At 40.1% G+C, this 18424-nt stretch overlaps 1 protein-coding gene across 9 annotated transcripts in view; it reads left to right on the plus strand.

Moving 5' to 3' along the window:
- svilb (supervillin b) overlaps positions 1 to 18424 on the plus strand; it is a 51625-nt gene that overhangs the window by 13509 nt on the left and 19692 nt on the right. For 5 of the 9 annotated variants that reach the window (XM_016671476.1, XM_007552058.2, XM_007552054.2 and 2 more), the window contains 13 exons: positions 516 to 664; positions 1516 to 2341; positions 4916 to 6220; positions 6994 to 7167; positions 7244 to 7281; positions 7784 to 7848; positions 8099 to 8235; positions 8333 to 8428; positions 9874 to 10150; positions 10835 to 10891; positions 12379 to 13015; positions 14922 to 15396; positions 17236 to 17368. In XM_016671476.1, the coding sequence (XP_016526962.1) occupies positions 601 to 664; positions 1516 to 2341; positions 4916 to 6220; positions 6994 to 7167; positions 7244 to 7281; positions 7784 to 7848; positions 8099 to 8235; positions 8333 to 8428; positions 9874 to 10150; positions 10835 to 10891; positions 12379 to 13015; positions 14922 to 15396; positions 17236 to 17368 (4284 nt within the window). In that variant the 5' untranslated portion in view covers positions 516 to 600. The remainder of the gene's footprint in view (positions 1 to 515; positions 665 to 1515; positions 2342 to 4915; positions 6221 to 6993; positions 7168 to 7243; positions 7282 to 7783; positions 7849 to 8098; positions 8236 to 8332; positions 8429 to 9873; positions 10151 to 10834; positions 10892 to 12378; positions 13016 to 14921; positions 15397 to 17235; positions 17369 to 18424) is intronic. The other 4 variants (XM_007552056.2, XM_007552057.2, XM_007552062.2 and 1 more) reach the window with 3 other exon arrangements.

An 18424-nucleotide genomic window follows, 5' to 3' on the forward strand; every position in this document is an offset into this window, starting at 1 on the left:
GATGGATGGATGGATGGATGGATGGATGGATGGATGGATGGATGGATGGATGGATGGATGGATGGATGGATGGATGGAATTTAGAGAAACATTATCTCACACTGGCAAAATACCAATAATTATTACAAAGTTGCTTAAACTGAAATTAATCTGTTAAGTGCTGGTTGAATCCTGCAGGCAGCTGGATTTGGACTTTAGCTGATTTTTCTTCAGCACCAGTGATTTCTTTGTTCAACTTCATGTTGCTTAGACAAGTACTTTAATAATTTATTAAAACCCGGGAGTCTTTTTTTTAAAAACTGCTCTACGTAACGTTGCATTGCACATTATGCAACATTGACATTCTGCATGTGTTCAGGTATAAAGTGGTGGTTTATTTGTTTTTTTGTACCAAACCTGGATATTTTCAGTACATGCACTGTTACACCAATATCAAACTCCTTGACAGCATCTTTTTAAGACTTGTACAGGTGAAGTGTTGCTGACTTTCAGGCTCTAACTTTAATCTCTTTTAGGAAAGAAAGGATAGCCCGGCGACTAGAGGGGATTGAAAGTGAAGCGCCACCTGCTCTGGTGCCAGGTGGCTTTGTAGCCAACAGGATGCTGGAAGAAGATCCGCCTCGGTACACGCGTGCTTCAGACCCCTGTGAGCCTCGTGGGATGGGTAAGCTTGATTAAAAAAATAAATAACTGTCTTTTAGTCACTCTTTACAATTAACACTGCTATTTTAATTTGTCAATGCAAATAGTTGTGTAAGCATATTTAAAGGGGATATATTATGCAAAGTTTTGCACATTTTTGTTCTTCCATTTTGGTTTCAACTGCCTCTGAAAACAGCCCACGTGCTTAAAAATCACCCAGACGGTTTTTTGTCAATAAGTGAATGTTTTTTGATTAAAGGACAATGGTCCGTTTCAAAACCTTTCTGAATGTAACGTCACAAGTCAGGAACCCCAGTGAAGCTCCAGCACATTTGGTCAGCTGGTTTTACCACTGTATGTGCTGTACAATGGCTGCTGGAAAAGACAAGTGTTTTGTTGTTGACTTACAATCCAGAAACGATTTACTGCTTACTTCTTACTTACTTACTTAACCCACAGACCTATTCTAACTGGCTTGAGGAAGTACAATAGGTCACCTTTATCTTTAGTCAGGTTTTTGCCTGTGATGGCTGTTTTAGTTCATTTTGTCGTATTTTTAAAGCATGTCAACAAACCCATGTTGACATACAAATGTAGTCTTTTCTACATTTGTAGAAAAGACTATATTTAATTCCAACTGTGGAATTAAATATTGTGGAGCTATGGAGGGAGGTTGATTTGGGCCAATGTGATAGCCTCTTTACCTGGGCACATAGCTCAGCAAAGAACTCTACTTTATACCAAAGTTGACATTTGTTGATCAGATAAATTAATGTTGGCATAAATCTACTTATTACAAAAAAAAGACTCAAACTTGCAGTCATTGCGCGTTAAATAATGCAATCAATCAATTATTTCCACTGTTTACCCTAGTGAGGCGTTACAGTCGAGAAGAGATGGAGCCGCCACAGAAGAAGGTGACCTCTCCAGACAGAACACCTCAGGTGAAAGGTGGCACTGGCAGCGGACGCCCAGAGCCGGTGGTGGTGTACGTCGATCCCGTGACATTATCCACCTCATCCACACCGACGTCAGGTCCACCGTCCAACCTCAGCTCCAAAGCTGAACGCATTGCCCGCTATAAAGCTGAGCGCCGCCGGCAGCTGTCAGAGCGCTATGGGATCCTCCTGGATCAAGAGGCGGACACTGAGTACACACCGCGCTACCGGTCCCGGCGTGAACAGGACAACTCTGACCGGCACATCGCCGCCAGGAGAGACAGAGAGAGAACAGAGGTGGAGGCTCACGGACGGGAGCCGAAGGTACCATACCGTTCTGGAGTGGGCCGAGTTTACATGACCACACACCCAGATCCTGCCTCTGCTGACCCACCGAGGCCGGCCCACTCAAATCAAGCGCCTCCCCCAACACAAGAACGACCGGGCAGATTCTCAGAACAGGAGAGAGCGATGAATGTGGAGAATTACCGCCGAGGCGGCGCTCAGGAGCGCTCAGTCACATCTAGAGGCCGGATGCAGGAGCAGCACCAGCCTCAGCCACAACAGAGGCAGCACACCCACCAACATGACGTGTCCCACCGAGATCCAAGCCCCGCCTCCACCCGGAACTACACAATCGCCGCGGTGCCGAGCTCTCCTCGCACAGCGCGCCGTGCATCTTTGCCCTCCACACGCTACGGCATCTCGCCTGGGGATTTATTCATAGAGCAGCAGGCTCAGAGCATCCTCAACAGGCAGGGGTGAGTATAAAGAAACATGGCACTAGTAAGGGCATTGAACTTTGGGTGAAGACAATTCACAACAAATGTCTTCTCAAAGCTCTTTAATAAAAATCACTCAATGTTACATATGTTCCAACTGATCCTAGTTATCTACCACAACCAACTGTGAGTTTGAGAAAACACAGCAAATGGTTCAGTGGTTCAGTTTCCATTGGCTACCACCAGGTGAAAAACTGAGTTAAATGAAACTTAAAAGTCTAAAAACAAAAGCAACCCTCATAACCTCTATGTGTTTGCTTAGTTTACTTTGTCAACAAAAAGTTTGGAGAAAAGTCTGTGGAGAGTCCAAGTAGACAATTTACCTACTCACAGCAGGTTTTAAACTTAGAAAATGTTGTTGGTGTTTCTACGTATGATGATGTTATAACCCACCTCTCTCCACTTGTTTCAAGTTGCACAGGGTTGTGTCCTGTCAGGCGAGTGCTTTTCAATGTTTTAATACTATTTTATTAATGTGTAACTACTGATGCATGCATCACGTTTTAGTTTGTTCATAGGGTCTTTGTGTGCAGCAATGGAGTAGACAAGTTGGGTAAATATGTTGCTGTACCTAAGTATACGGTCTAGTTTAGTTTTGTGACGGTGGACACATTTTTCATTTACTGGTGAATTTTGAATCGTCAATTTAAATTTAGAGAGAGGTCCGCTTCTCATCTAAACAACAGAAATCTTTTGTGACAGAAGTTAAGGAAAGTCTACATTATTCGGAAGATTTTTATCCACTAATAAAACTTCAAAGTCCCTAAAAAATGAAGATAGAAAACAAGAGCAGTTCATAGCATTTATTTAAGCAGTTGTAAGGGTCTGCTTAGTAACGATGGTGTTTTTTGTACTTTTTTAATTCATTAGCTGATAAAACCAAAGAGACCAAGTAAAAGGAAGTTTTGTGACAGAAGTTGCTCAAATGGATTTCAAATCAAAGGAAACAGAAATATGGAAATATTTGACATTGTCCAAGAGCAGTAACTTATGTGGAGTCACTTCCTTGTATTATTCCTGGTTTGGTAGTGCTGGTGTGTGACTCTAATCAGTGCTTTGTCACTCTTCAGATAGCTTTAAAAGTCCCACCTGATTGCGTACTCAAGAAGCACAAGCAGTGTTTAAGCACTTCCTGCCATTTTAGATAAAGCCGATTCCCTTCACTTATGTCCTGCTTAGCGGTCCACAATGAGATTAGAGTGACCTTTGACTACCAGAGGTCATTGGGTTAGAGATGAAAATAGCTGGACTTACTATTTGGCATAAAGACTTTCGGGAGGGAGAGTTGGATTCAGACTTAGCTCTACTGGCACGCTGTTACTTGATCTTGCTGTACTAGAGAAGGATTTAGGAGCTGATACGGGTCCCATTATAGTCTTATGTCTGAGACTTTTCCACTGTAAGTTTCATTTAAAGGTAACATGATTTGCTGAGATTTTAAAAATGGCTGCACAAAACTGAGACATTTACATTTACAGTTTTGCTTCTTGCCACCATGTGGTTCAGTAGAAATAACTTGCAGTAGTCATTTGATCAGACTTTATCAGCCTCTTGTGGAGGAAGTCAGGACTTTTGTGAAACTGTAATTGCAACAGTTCAATTCTTCTCAGATGAAACATTGATAAATTAGATTGTGCCATTATTTTTAGAGACCAAACATTGGGGTTGTTTTTTGTCTGGCAACTCTTTCTAAATAGCAACAGTTTCAGTTTTTTCCTGATTGCTTAGTTGTGAAATTTTAAACCTAAAGTAGTAAAGAGGCTTGAAATCCAATTTATCTCAGCACTTAATTGGCCAAACTCAAGGTGAAAATGGGCAGTTGTCTTAATTGCTCCCACTTGTGAAAAACACTTTCTCTCCGTAGAAATTGATTTCTAATTGGGACTGACTTTATAACCGTTCTCTAGTGAGAGCAAAAATTTCTTTGCTCCATCAGGGAAAGATCCATTGCCAATACTTTTCCCCCCTGTCATTATGTTAAGCACACCTATATACTCCAAAACAACAAACTTTTGCTTTTGTGGAGTTGATCACACTGATTCTCAATTTTTATTTGGGTTGCAGCACCTTACTGAAATCCTTAAATCCCAGAAATGGAAAGGATGCACTTAGTTCATGCCTTGACTGTGTCCACTGGGGCAGCAGTGGCTCAGGGGCAGGAATATGTCCTGTAACCAGTGGACATTCAAACCCCTGCTTCCCCTGTCTGTCTCAGTCTGGTGTCACCGATTGTATGACAGCTTTGCTTCTGTCAAACTGCAAGAATGACTGGGTGACTCTATAGTATGAAGCACTATAGTCCTTGGATTTGATGAAGTGCTATACAAATGCAGGCCATTTGCCACTTTTTGTGTAAACAGCCATCAGAAGCTGTAGTCACAGTTCTATGATTGTTTCTTCCACAATGTCTGGTTGGTATTTTCTAACCAATCTTTGTGTGAGGTAGATGTTATTTCTACCACCTTGAGATATGCGTTTGTTGGTGTTATGACAAGGATGTCATTCCTTAATTGGACTGAAACGTTAATTTTTGACATGCATTCCTTTTCCAAGAATCCGAGTAAGAGAACGGTTGTCCAGAGAAGAAACACCACGAAAGCACCCTGACCAAAGTCCAGACAGGAACCACCAAAACAGACATCATAGTCATGGCAGCACTGCGAAGTATATACCACAACACTCAGAGCACACCCAGCAAAGGACAGTGTCACAACCTCAGCCAAGTCCAGGTCACCATCCTGCTCCTTTCACATCTGAGTACCAACACTCTGGCCCTGCTGTGGACCCTCAGCCTACTGTGGCCATGAATGCTCCATTTCTGACTGGAACGCCTTCAGGAGTCCTGGAAGTACAAACACGCAGAAGGGTGAGTGCCGACCAAATCTATGCTGCTCATAGGGAGGCAAGAATGGAAACAAGACAAGTCCTAAAAGAAGAGGCACAGACGGAGGGCCTGCTAAAGAGCAGGAAGGCAGTGTTGCCATCTGAAATTCGCCGAAGGGAACGGAGCGTGGAGGATCCTCACAGGGGCCTGTATGAAGACATGGAGTGGCAAAACATCAGCCCAGAGAGGAGGAGGAGGAGTCATGTAGAGGAAGATTGGGATGATGAGCAGCCAAGAGAGAGGGGTAGGGAAAGAAAAGCTCAGAGAATCAGGGAAAGAGTAAGAGAGCATCCTTCTAGCCATGACACCCAAGAGGAGAGAGTTTGTAGATATATGCAGCCTGCCTACTCCTCTGTATGTCAGCAGCATAGACAGGATCAGTCCTTGGAGCCGGTGCACCATCCAGAGTCCCGAATAATGCATCATGAACCCCCAGAGCAGAAGCAGTATGAAGCCAGAAGGGTTGAACATACAACTCAAATCCAACAAGATCTTCAAAGAGAACATCAGCACAACCAAATGAGACAATCTCAGGAAAACCAGAGACAGTCTCAAGGAGAGTATGAACTGCAAACTAAACTCCCCCCAAGGAAAGTGGAGGACTTTCAAATACAATATCAAAATCCCCAAGCTAAAAAAGAGATAGTGCCTCAGCAGGCGGTTTCACAGCATCAGAGGTTGGACTCAGCTGTCTACCTCCAGAGAGGCTCTTCTTTGCCTCAGGCCAAACACAGAAGTATGGAAATAAGTGGTGGGCCCAAACCCAAGATAAGAACCCGCTCCATGTCAGACATAGGTGTAAGTCAGCACTCCATCATGTATCACACTGAGAGAGCAGGAGCCGGGAGAGAGGCTGCCAGAATTGCCCCTCCACCTGGGGTAGCTAACGGGGAAGTGGGCACCCTGGACACAAGGGTGTCAGTTGCACAGCTGCGACACTCTTACCTGGAGAATGCCAACCGGAAGCCAGAGCTGTAGGTTCACTGGCATGAACTCGTTTGCATTTTATGAATAACAGTTTGTTAGTGATTTATTGATCATTTGCAACTAAATTGTGGATGAATAATCCATGTTAACAATACCAAAGCTGCATGGATCATGTCTGCTGGTCATTTCACCAATATTTGCATGTTCTGTTGATTCATTCAATTAAAATACTTGCTTAATCTTTTTACGAGCAGAGCAAGAGTCCAGAGACAGATTACAGCATCTAGCATTCAAACACTCAGAATGGCAATTTGTTGAATGAAACCATAGCAGCTGGAGAGAAAATTAGCATACAAAATTAGCATGAAATTGTCCAAACTAAGACTAAAATCTTGCAGTGAGGTAACAGTCCTAACCATTATGCCACTTGGCTCCATCCCACATGAACATTACCAACAAATGCTTAATTGTGGTAATCCATTCATCTTTGGTACCTTCCAAATCTTTTGCCAAGCCCAGGTGTAAAATGTAATCTATCTCCAGCAGTCCTTGCACAGATGGAAAGCTTGAACTGGTTACCAACACAGAGATCTACCCTAGTGTGCATGTGATGAAGAAAACAAACGATCCCATTGTTAATCCAGGCATGCAAGAAAAAGCGTAACTGCATTCCCATGTCACCCTGGTTGTGCTTATTGTTGCTATGATATACTATGAGAGGCTTTGTTTTTCTTAATTTGATTATGATTAACATTTTCTTATTCTAGTTTCACTTTCTTTTTGTATCTCTCATCACACATTTTCTACCAATCCACCGAAGTGAGACAGCTAAAGCAGATCTTTCAGCTAAGGATGTGGAGCCAGCTAGCAGCAGCGGCGATGGAGACCGAGAGACTCGAAGGCCTCGACGTTACATTACTCCAGGAGACAGTCGCACATCAGAGAGGTTTCGGACACAACCCATTACTTCTGCAGAACGTTTGGAATCTGACAGGTGTCTATTTGTAATCATCTGGTGATAATAATAATAATAATAGTCAATGATGCTAATATTTAATCTTTTTCTCCAGATCACGTCTTAGCCCAACACAACTACAAGATGCTGAAGGTACCTGCAGCCACACTTTTAAATCCTTTCTTTTCACCCTGATCGGCCATTTTTCCTAGTTTGATAGTAAAGATATGATTATCTAGCAGCACAATTTATGCCCAAATTGATTAAAAGATGGCTGACTTTTCCATCCAGTCTTACATGTTTGTACCACAAAATGAATGAACGGGTCTTGTTAAAAAAGTCTCAACATAGTTAATAAGTTAGCTAGTGGTAGCATCAATTCATTGGACCATGGGTTCCCCAAGACAAAAACAGCACAAACAATGCCAAACTGTTTATGTAATGATATGACTCAAAATAAAATGTAAGGTTATTTCCTCAAGGAGCTAACAGCTAGCACACAACGCTAACCTAAGCAGAAGGCACGATGCCACTGCTAGCAAAACATTGGCCAAGATGTCACATTAACAACAAAATAAATTCATGTCTAAAATAAAGTTTGTTGTCATTTTAGAAAATAAATGCCTTAGAACTAAAATTTGTCTTTATTTTTCAGAAGGTGAAGAAAAGGTGGATGAGAGAGCCAAGATGAGTGTGGCTGCAAAGCGATCCCTCTTCAGGGTACATTTTTTTCTTTTTTTTCTCTTGCATCAGATAGATATTTTTAAACATCAAACAAAGTGGAACCTCAAAATAAACTACTACTTTGTCTTCATAGGAGTGACAAATGAAGTCTTTCTATCTTATTTCACAATAGTTATGAGGAGTTTTAGTATTTTTTTTACAGTATGTCATGTAGGGCCTATATCATGGCTTTATGTAGGATCGATGGTATTGCTAGAAGTGATATTTTGCTAACATCTTGTTTCAGGAGTTAGAAAAAACATCAGATGGATGCGTTCCCAAACCCCGCTCACGAAACGCTGCCGTGGAACGACGCCTGAGAAGAGTTCAGGACCGTGCGCACACACAACCTGTCACCAACAAAGAGGTGGTCAATGCTTCCAGGTAAATCATGCTTTTATAGTCATTGTTAATATTTTGCAATTTAAAGACACCGTACTGCTGTTTTTCCTCATTATTTAAATTTGTCTTAAATTTTTAGCGACGCTATGACCTCATCACAACCAGAAGGAACCCCGACAAGTCCAAGTCAAGTCCGCAGCCCTACGGCAGCCAGCACCAGTGTAACTAGCATCAGGTGAGCGTGACACCGAACAACTTCTCTCAATTCAGGTTAAAATTTATAAAATTCTGTCCAACAGACTAAATGATTCTAAAATAATTCAGCTTTAGCCTTATGTTAATCATGAAAAGAAAAAGCTGAAGTTGTTTTTGCAGCCATCTATCTGTCTTCATCTCCCTCTCCTGGTTGTGTGAAGGATATGCAGTTTTAGTTTCACTAACTTTATCTGCTGATTCTCTGATTCATGCTGCCAATAGGGCAAAAAGCTGTCACTGTTTGTACAGCAGGCCATTACCATACAAAGTGTTGATGAGGAAGTGTTTTACTTGCAGAGTTTTTCATATGCAGATCATAAATATCAGTGAAGATGCTTTGTTTATGACTGATAAAAAGGTCAAAGGTTGAACCCTTCGTATGCAATAGGTGTGTGTATCTTGTGATTTGTTTACTCACCACTGTGGAGATTACTGTAACCCTTGCAAACATCCAGGTGCATTACATGACAATCTGATCTACTTATGCTTCTGTTGTAGTGTCTGATAATCTTAAACAGTTGGAGCAGTCAGGTTTGCTTAACAATAAACAAGGGTGTGAGGATTATTATCATAAAACAAACAATCTACATTGTTTGATTTGTAAACATTTTTTTGACACATTTTTAGCTTACTCATATTTACTATGCCTTTATTATGTTTTCTTAAAGAGAACTTATTATGCAAAATTCACATTTTGAATGTTTGGGTCTCAATTGTTTCTAAAAACATCCTAAGCACTTAAAAAGAAATATTCATATTTTTTGGTGTCTGGAAAATGAGCAGTTTCAAAAACCTGTGGGATGTAAAGTTACAAATCAGCAGGAAGTGCCCATCACCTAGCAACCCCAACAAACCCAGCCCATCACCTTGCAACCCAAGTGGAGCTCCAGCATGTTTACCGCTGTATTTGCTGTACAATGGCTGCTGAAAAGACAACTGCTTTGTTGTTCACTTACCATCGAGAAACCACTTGCCGCTTTCTCGTTGATTGTGCAGCAGTCTCTACTAATGCTTTTCAAAGATGTACAGTTGTATAATTGTTGGCAGCCATTTTCACCTGCGAGTGAAAACTTTGGGTTTGAGGAGGCGTAGTCAGCTGCAGCTTATTTGGATTTAAAGTGACAAGACGCCACTAAGACAGCTCATTCTGAACTGAGCTGAAAACAGATCATGAAATCTTATTACATAAGAATGATTTTGTGGAAAAAGTGTAAAGAACGTGTCTTGTAGAACCCATAGATCTGTCCTAATCTAAAGGTCACTTTTAAATATTAAACAACTTGAAATTTTACTCAACATGGTAAAGGTAAAATTTATATTCTTCAAATAAATAAACATGCACAGCTGCAAAAGTTTTTTTTATTTTTTTTTTATGTATAACGACTTCATTTTCAGATATTGAAAATATGACTGTCATTTCCACAGCATTCACGCCTCTTCGCAGCCAAGCTCGACAGCCCAGGAGCAGGAGACAGAAACACAGGCCCTCCAGAAACAGAGCCAGGCTGCTGGAGATGGCCAGGAGCTTCTGCCTGAGGAGCCAGACTTTTCCACACTCAGTCTGTCTGAGAAAATGGCCCTGTTTAACCGCCTCGCACATCCCACGGCGAAGGCAGAAGAGGGCTCTCGAGGCGACACCCGGCAGCGAAGAGCCAACGCCCGCTTCCAGACCCAACCCATCACCCAGGGAGAAGTGGAGCAGGTACCGCGATTTCACTACATATTTTCACTACAAAAATAAAATCTACAACTTTTTTCATATCAGATCCAATTTTAAGAAATGTTTTTTACATTGTTTTCTAAAAAGACTTTACAGATGACAGAAAATGTCTTCAAAAAGTGGCTTTTATTTCAATCATTCCTTCCAGGAGTTTTACAACGAGAGTATTATGACTAGACTATGAGAATTTTTGTTTAATTCTGAGAATATGGGCATTATGTTAGCAGTATAAAGTTGCAGTTTTACCAGAAAAATATCTTAAAAGTAAAAAAAAATGCTTTCCAAACAAGATGGCGGCTCTTCATCCTTCTTCACTACAGAAACCAGGGAGCACTTTGGTGAAAACAAATCCAGATTTTCCAAAAATTACGTCTTCAAAAACCAAAAAAAAATTAATTAATCAATAAAATGAATGTATCACCCAGCCCTAATTGACAGTCTATCATTTTTTGATTGATTTTGAATATTAGTACAACTCCTCTGACTGATGCAGAATCCTTACTTGTTAGCAGTGAATGCAAAAAAATGTTGTAGGATGGCAGAGCTTCACAGAAAAAGGTGTGCGATCTAAAAAAAATAACAGAGACAGGATGTCAGGTGCTTTTTTTAAAAACAGTTTCTCTTCGTCATGTTGTGAGTCATGATCAATAACTGGTGTCCACACAGGAAACTGTAACCTCTGCGGTGTGTAACAGGGATTTAGAAGCCCCTCAGGGAGAACACGTAAGACCCCTCTGCTGTCAATGTCTGGTTCTGGCTTGGTATTGATCTGACTGGTCCTGCTCGTCAGCCGTGTTTATGCTTTATATGGTAGTGGCTTAATGTCAACAGCTCCAGCACGGTGGATATCAAGTGTTGCTTGCAGCATGTAATGGATAGTCTAGGGGTGCCTGTTTTGTTGTTTTTGATTGCAGCTGCTTCCAAGACATGCTTGTTTGTTGCACAACAAGTATGAGATGTTTGAATGTGGGAAAGAAATCAAGAAATAAGCTAGATTATTCCAGTTTTATTATTAGTTAGTCATAGGAATGTCCTGACGAACACGTTTTGTACCTGATGCTGATTTAGAAATGGGAATTTGCCAGTGGTGGGCACACTTCTGCTAATCAGCTAATTTGCTAGTAGCGGAGCTAATTTTTCGCTTAGAGCTTTGAGAACTTTCTGCACACTTAGCTTCCCCTAAACTAATATGTCGGATAAATTCTTAAGCGTTAATTCAGTTTTCTGTTTTGTAAACTTTCAGTTGAATAAAGTTGGACATATGTGTTTTTAAGGTTTGTCAAAAGCAGCTATAATTTAAATTTAAGCTAGCACTTTAGCATTACCTTCTGTTAAATACTTTGTTGGTGTGTTGCGCTATTACCGGTAGAACTAATGTTTATGATTACGTTTTTAGTTAGCAGTGCCCACCACGGACATTTCCAAATATTAAGTCCAAGTGCAATATTAAGCGCAATTCTTCCTTAGCCGGATGTTGTCAGAAAAATAACACACTTCATTACATAAGCATTACAAGGTCAAATTTATGGGCATTTCCACCAGTTCTGTTGGAGGAATGAGCCAAGACTCCAGTAAACTACTGTGAGAAGGTTGTGGGTGAATACAAAAACGTCTCACCCAAACAGAACAATTTTGAAAGCAGCTATACCAAACACTGAAGAAAACAATGTAAACGTAATCATTTTAAGCAAATAATGATCAATTTCTTATTTTTGTGGTATTTAACCAGTGAAAATATTCAAACATATTTTTACTCAAGTAAAAGTAAAAAGTAGATGTCAAACTTGTTAACTTCTTTACTGCAAATATATTTTCTTTTTAACAAAAACAGCCATAATAAAGTTGGTATACTATTTAGTAATCACTCAGTCAATCAAGTTCATTTGCATGGCACATTTTGCAGCAAGGCAGTTCAAGGTGCTTTACGTATCAAAAATAGAAAATTATAAAGTTATAAAGCAAACACAATGCAGTCAACAACTGAAAAATTACAAATGATGGTAACAATTATAGGGATTTTTTTTTACACACGTCTAGCAGCTTAGGAATGATACCATCTTGTTTTGACATTTTGGCATGAGGGGCCCTGAATGAAAATTGCCTAGGGGCCCAAAAAGGCTTCGTCCGGCCTTGATCCAAACATCTGGTTTCCCTTTTACAGAAAATTTCTATTTCCCAATTTTATAACGTGTCTATCGCTGCATTTTCAGGTGAAAATCAAACTGGAGCCGCTGTCTGTCTCCCTGGTCCGATCCGCAGCGGCCGTCACTTCGCAAGCCTCCGTTACCACGGTAACCATGTCCCCACACAGCAGCGGCGGTGGCGGCGGCATCGATGACGGTTTCCATCCAGAGAAATCAACTGCCATCCCGTACGTCCCTGCCCAACAACAGGCCCCAACAGGCAGCGCGAGCGTCCACCAGGAGAGGGCGCCGCGGTATTTCTCCCTGACCCAGAGAGGGCACCAAGGCCGCAAGGAGGGGCAGCCCGATCCCTGCCCCCTCCTTCCTGACAGCCCAGAGAAAGCTGGGGCTCCTCCTGTCCCCTCATCCTCCGTGGGCCACAGACAGCAGAGCGAGGCGCTGCTGGAGGGCTGGAGAGGCAGGAAAGAGGAAGAGCAGGGAGGAGCCAGGGAAGACAGCATTCAGGAGAAGCTGCACTCCTCTGACAGGGACAGAGGAGAGCAGCCGCAGCATCCTAAGCACTCTGCCGAACCGTCTGTGTGGCGTGGCGAGCCGGAGCCTCCGCCCAGCAGGAGAGCTGCAGACTCCCAGGAGGAAAGAGGAAGAGGAGCAGCTCACAGCTCCTCCAAACAGGAGCCAAAGAGAAGCCAGGGAGGCATCTCAGGTAAGTGGTATCACTCACTTTCATTGAAAAGAAATGGAGCAGAAAAGGAGTAAAGATAGAGATCTGTAAGAGGAAAAGAGGACAAAAGAAGCAAAAAAAGGGAACCAGAAATGCCCACCAAAATGGGTCTGCTCCTGTTATCCTCATTGTCTTCTCATTGTCGTACTCCCACGCATGACTGCTTTGTGCCGGCTGCACACACACACTTAACACACACACATACTCACACACATGCACATCCCAGCTGGGAGTGTTTGATTTGGCTGATGCAGAGAGGCGTTTCAGGCTGTGTCTAATTAGCATATTTTTCCATGAATGTACCTCGTGAAGCTCTTTGTCTGGAAAAGGGGAAGCCCTTTCCTCATAACGGCAACACAGATTTCTGATCGAATCCCAGCGCTGTCGTGACCCATAAAGGAGCCGTGGTCCCACTTTGCACCACTTTACGCCTCAGACTACAGCAGAGTAGACCTGACCTGCTTTTATCTGCTAATCTAGGTTGTGTCCAGGGCTTGTCTTTTCCCATGCACACAAACAGAGCAGAAAGAGATGAAAGGACAAAAAGAGGGCAGGGCAACACTTAAATAAAGCAGGTGGAAGTACAAGCTGCTGTTTGTTAGTTCTATGTGACTCGGCCTTCATAAGTGTCCATTATTCTGTCCTTTCAAAAGGTTAGAAAAACCTCCATACTCATCGCTCTGGTGAAACCATAAACCTTTCAACCCAGGCACTAAGGCCAATAAAAAACCAGAAAAACAGGTAGATGTCCTAATAACTAAGACATTTATTTAGTTAGTGCATTCATACTTCATCCCCAAAGGGTAATTAATACACTTGTAGATGATTAAACAATCTCTTTTATCAAAAAAAGCTCTAGAGATTAGTTTATTGTGTTCAAGTGACTGTATTGGTTACTACAATGGTGATTAGGTGCAAAATGATATTCAACAATAAATAAAACAGAGTTTATAAAAGCATGTTCTTATTAACTCTGACAATCAACAAAAAAAATAATAATTTTACACAATCTTAGGAAAATATTGACATGATTTTGAAAATAAAAATAAAAAGCCAAAAAAGCAACAACAAACAGGAAACAAATACTAAGACAAAGTTGTAACAAGACAAGAAAAGGAAAAGGGAGGACAAAACAATTTTAGAAATTGCAGCAACAGAACTGAAAATAATAAATTGTATTTTTTTCAGAAAATATCGGATGTTTTTAGAAATTCAAAAATAATGGTATAACTAACAGCATAGGATAAAATTAAACTAATTATTTCCAAAACAGAGAAATCTCAGAAATCATACCACAAACATATTTTATTAAAATATTTATTAAACATATCTGGGTCATTTTGCTATGGAATAGAATAGAACAGAATAGTTTATGCTGAAAGCTACTTAATCCAAAGTGTTAAATATTGGTAAATAAAAAAATTAATCATAAGGCAATAAAAAAATGTATTTAAAAAATACAGAAGTGTGATATTGTAATTTAAATATGACTAAATATAAAACAAACAAATTAATAAAACAACAATAAAATAACATGTTCACTAATGTACATGGAAATGCATTAATTTATAAATAAATCTGTAAATCAGTCTGAAAAAATGAATTAAGAGCAGTCAGGGTTGGTCATTGAATAACCTGATGGCTACAGACAGGAATGATTTCCTGTGGTGTTCTGTGGTGTATTTTAGTTTTATTTAAAAAAAATAATACTGGTTGAAATCTGGTTTGATCAATCCATCGAAAATGTTTTTTTTTCTTTGTCCCTTTACATGTCAAATCAAAACAGAACATTTTTGCTTGTTGATATTAAAATAATCATGTTAAAATCTTAATTTCAACATGATTTCAGAAAATGCAAAAACATGCTTGTGGTCTCTTTTTCCTGCAGACTTGCCGGATCACCCAGGGCCGCTGAAGCCTCTGATAGCTAAGGTATCGTCCCGGACTGTGTCTTACATTTCAAGTGGCCAGCAGCAGCAGCAAAGTATCCTCCAGCCCCCTCGGACTCTTCCCAAACCCCCTTTATACATCCAGCCGCAGTCCTACTCCCAGGCCCCGCCCACCCAGCCCAAACCCTTCACCCATTCGGTGCAGCCCCAGCCCAAACCTCCAGGTCAAACCCTATCGAAGCCGTACCCTCAGGTCGCCCCCCAGCCTCCTCAGGCCAAACCTCAGGCGCCGCCTCAGACGCCCCCTAAACCTCACTCCTTCCCCCAGGCTCTCAAGCCTCAGGTCGCGACCCCGGACCATCCCGAGGACTTCAGCAAGAACAGTGTCCATTCTGGAGACCTGCTGTCCCCCACAGACCCCGGAGACCAACTGCCTGACGGCATGTCCACCAAACAGATGTCCATCAAGGAGAGGTGAGGCTCATCTGATTAACTTTATATGTACTCTATCTACACCTGTCGCAATAAGCAATTAATCAATTAATTAATTTCATGATGAATTAAAATGAGATCAATAATTTTTTTGAAGGGCAATTTTGTTTACAGAGTCTTCATTATTCATGTTATTTATGGTTTTGGTTGTGTGTCGATTTTGTTTTGTGTTTTATTTTGGATATTTAAAATGTCTTCCAGTTGCAGTGAGTGTTTCGTACAAGATTAAAGTTTACTTGCATTTGATTGTATTAGTTGAAAATGGTCTCAAAATAACAATACTACCGTTTACCACAATAATTTCTTGGATGATTTGTTGTTCAGTAAATATTGTTTTTGTGAAAGTCCTAAATATAAAACTCATTTTTATTTCAGGTCACATCAAGATCATGAATTTCCTCAAACAGAGGGATGTAGCAGAATGTATTAATAAAACTATTAAACTGTTCTTTATCATAGCTCACTCTGTATTTACTGAGTACTTCTTAAATTATATAATATTTAGCATCTTTGCACATTCAGCACTATACAAATAAAAATTGCATAACTGTTCTTTTGAAATTCTGGATTCTACAGACTGTTTTATGCTGGATTCGTATTTGATGTGGACACGTGTGAACTTTATTAATCTTTTGATTGTTGACATTAGAATAGATTTCAGATGATAGGAGGCAGATAACTAGTTCAATAAATATGATTTTGTTTGTTTCTATTAAATATTTTTTTAGCGTAACAGATCAAAAGACATAAAAAATAGTATATCATAAATAAATGTAAAAAGAATTAGCGAATACAGATATTTTATCTTTGCTAAATGAGGCTAATAACTAACTGAAAATCAGTAGACTATTCCTCACTCAAATATAATCTGATAACATAAATAAAGACAACATTTCTGAGCAATATGGGTTCTCCACAACATTTCTGATTACAATCTTTAACGTTTGATGAAAAAAATGGATTATGAATTTTCTGCAGAAATATGAATTTAATAATATTACGATAAATGACACAAATTATGCAAATTACAAATCTTTGCTTTTCTATTAAGCTGAAGAAATAAATTTGTTATTATTTTTCTTTCTGAATTAGAAATGGTGATGTTTAAACCTTCATTAATGGGAGGCTTCTTGCAAACAAAAAGAGACACAAAGAAAGACCTGATATCGGTGAATAAGTCTGGATAAAGAGGGTGGAAACCAGGAATGGGATCTTAAAGACATTAATGAACTTTAAAAATTATCCTTTAAAAAACCCAAAGGTGAGAAAATTGCTAGTTTCTCAGAGTTTAACAGTTTTAAACATGTTTTCTTACACAGTAAGGTTTCTACCTCTTTCAAATCACTGAAGAGTCTTTTTATAGCATCATTATAATCTTTTTCTTGGCAGCCAGCAGAGATCTGCGCAGACGGACTGTCCCCTCTGAGTTTTAGCAGATTCCTCAGATTGCCCTCATTTCTGGCCTTTTCATGCAGCAGTAGCAGCAATAATGACACACTTTCTTTTACCCTTCAGCCATCCGTTATTAGCTCTGCTCACACACCCACCTTTTATACAGGCCAGATTTGTTGGCTGAGAAACCAATAATCTGTTTTTTACTTTTGAAAACTCATTTCTTTTCAGCACCTAAGACGCTTTATGGGGGCTTCTGGTAAATTTGTAAAACGCCTCAAGATAAACTAATGTTTTATTGCAACGGGATAATGGGACTGTTTAGTCCTATTGCTGGTTGCTTGGGGAAGAGAATTAACAAACAATAATAAATGTACAAAAATTCCTTAAACGCATGTATAAACCTTCTTATCTTTTGTTTATTGTTAGAGTGGCGCTGCTGAAGAAGAGCGGTGAGGAAGACTGGAAGAACAGGATCAACAAGAAACAGGAAGTGGCAACGGTAGCATCAGCAGAGCAACAGCAGCATCAGGAATGGGAGATGGAGACCAACCAGAAGAAGGTTTGGCTGTAACTATCATAGATGTTTGTTTAATAATAACTACCATCACAGTTACTTTACTTTGTTTGGATTTGTGTTCTCGCCTTGCTTTAGGCTAGAACAACTGAGCTATATGCAAAATTCAGACATAAATGAACATGTCTTGTATTACCCATAGACCTAGCCTAAGCTGAAATATTGCAGCTACTATTAATCATGGAGGTTGCATCATGTTTTAGGTTGTTTATGTCACATTTGCACTGGTGCTTTATCCAAATTTAGGACTATCTCTACACTTTTTGTCACAAATCAAGAGCTAGCTGGTCGAACCTTGGTACTAAATCAGCTTTCAAACAGGACAGCGATCAGAAACGCTCATCAAAACTGACAGATAAAGCAGGCTGACACCGAGAATGACCAAAGCCTCACTTAAATCCTATTAAAATGTGCGAACTACACTTAAAAGTGCAGAGTAGACACATCCTGTCAGAACTATTCCATAATCTTATTAACGGCTATAAAAAACATATGGCTGAGGTGCAACTTGGCCAAATATCAGAGCAGGATGAATCTTTAAGCATGAATGTTTAACTTTAACCCTTTGTTGACGGCTATGGATACGTAACTGCATTGTTTATTATAAAATCATCCTACCTCAGCAAAAGAATGGTTCAAATAATTAATCAAAACTCAAAATTAATAACTTATTGAAGCTTTTGGATAAATTATTCTGTCCAGAACTTTGATAAATCACATGCTGGTGTAGAGTCAAGCTCCCCATTAATTTTGTTTCTGTATGTCTGCAAACAAGAATGCTTTGTTTCTGGATACTTGTAACAGATATATATATATATATATATATATATAATAATTCCCTTCTCACCCTCCGCGGGTGGTCTCTTTCATCCTCTGAGCTCGGGTCCTCTACCAGAGGCCTGGGAGCTTGAGGGTTCTGCGCAGTATCTTGGCTGTGCCTAGAACTGCACATTTCTGGACTGAGATGTCTGATGTCATTCCTGGGATCTGTTTTAGCCACTGCTCCATATATATATATATATATATATATATATATATATG

This window comes from Poecilia formosa, unplaced genomic scaffold (genome assembly GCF_000485575.1).
Source record: "Poecilia formosa unplaced genomic scaffold, Poecilia_formosa-5.1.2 Scaffold45, whole genome shotgun sequence".
NCBI lineage: Eukaryota > Metazoa > Chordata > Actinopteri > Cyprinodontiformes > Poeciliidae > Poecilia > Poecilia formosa.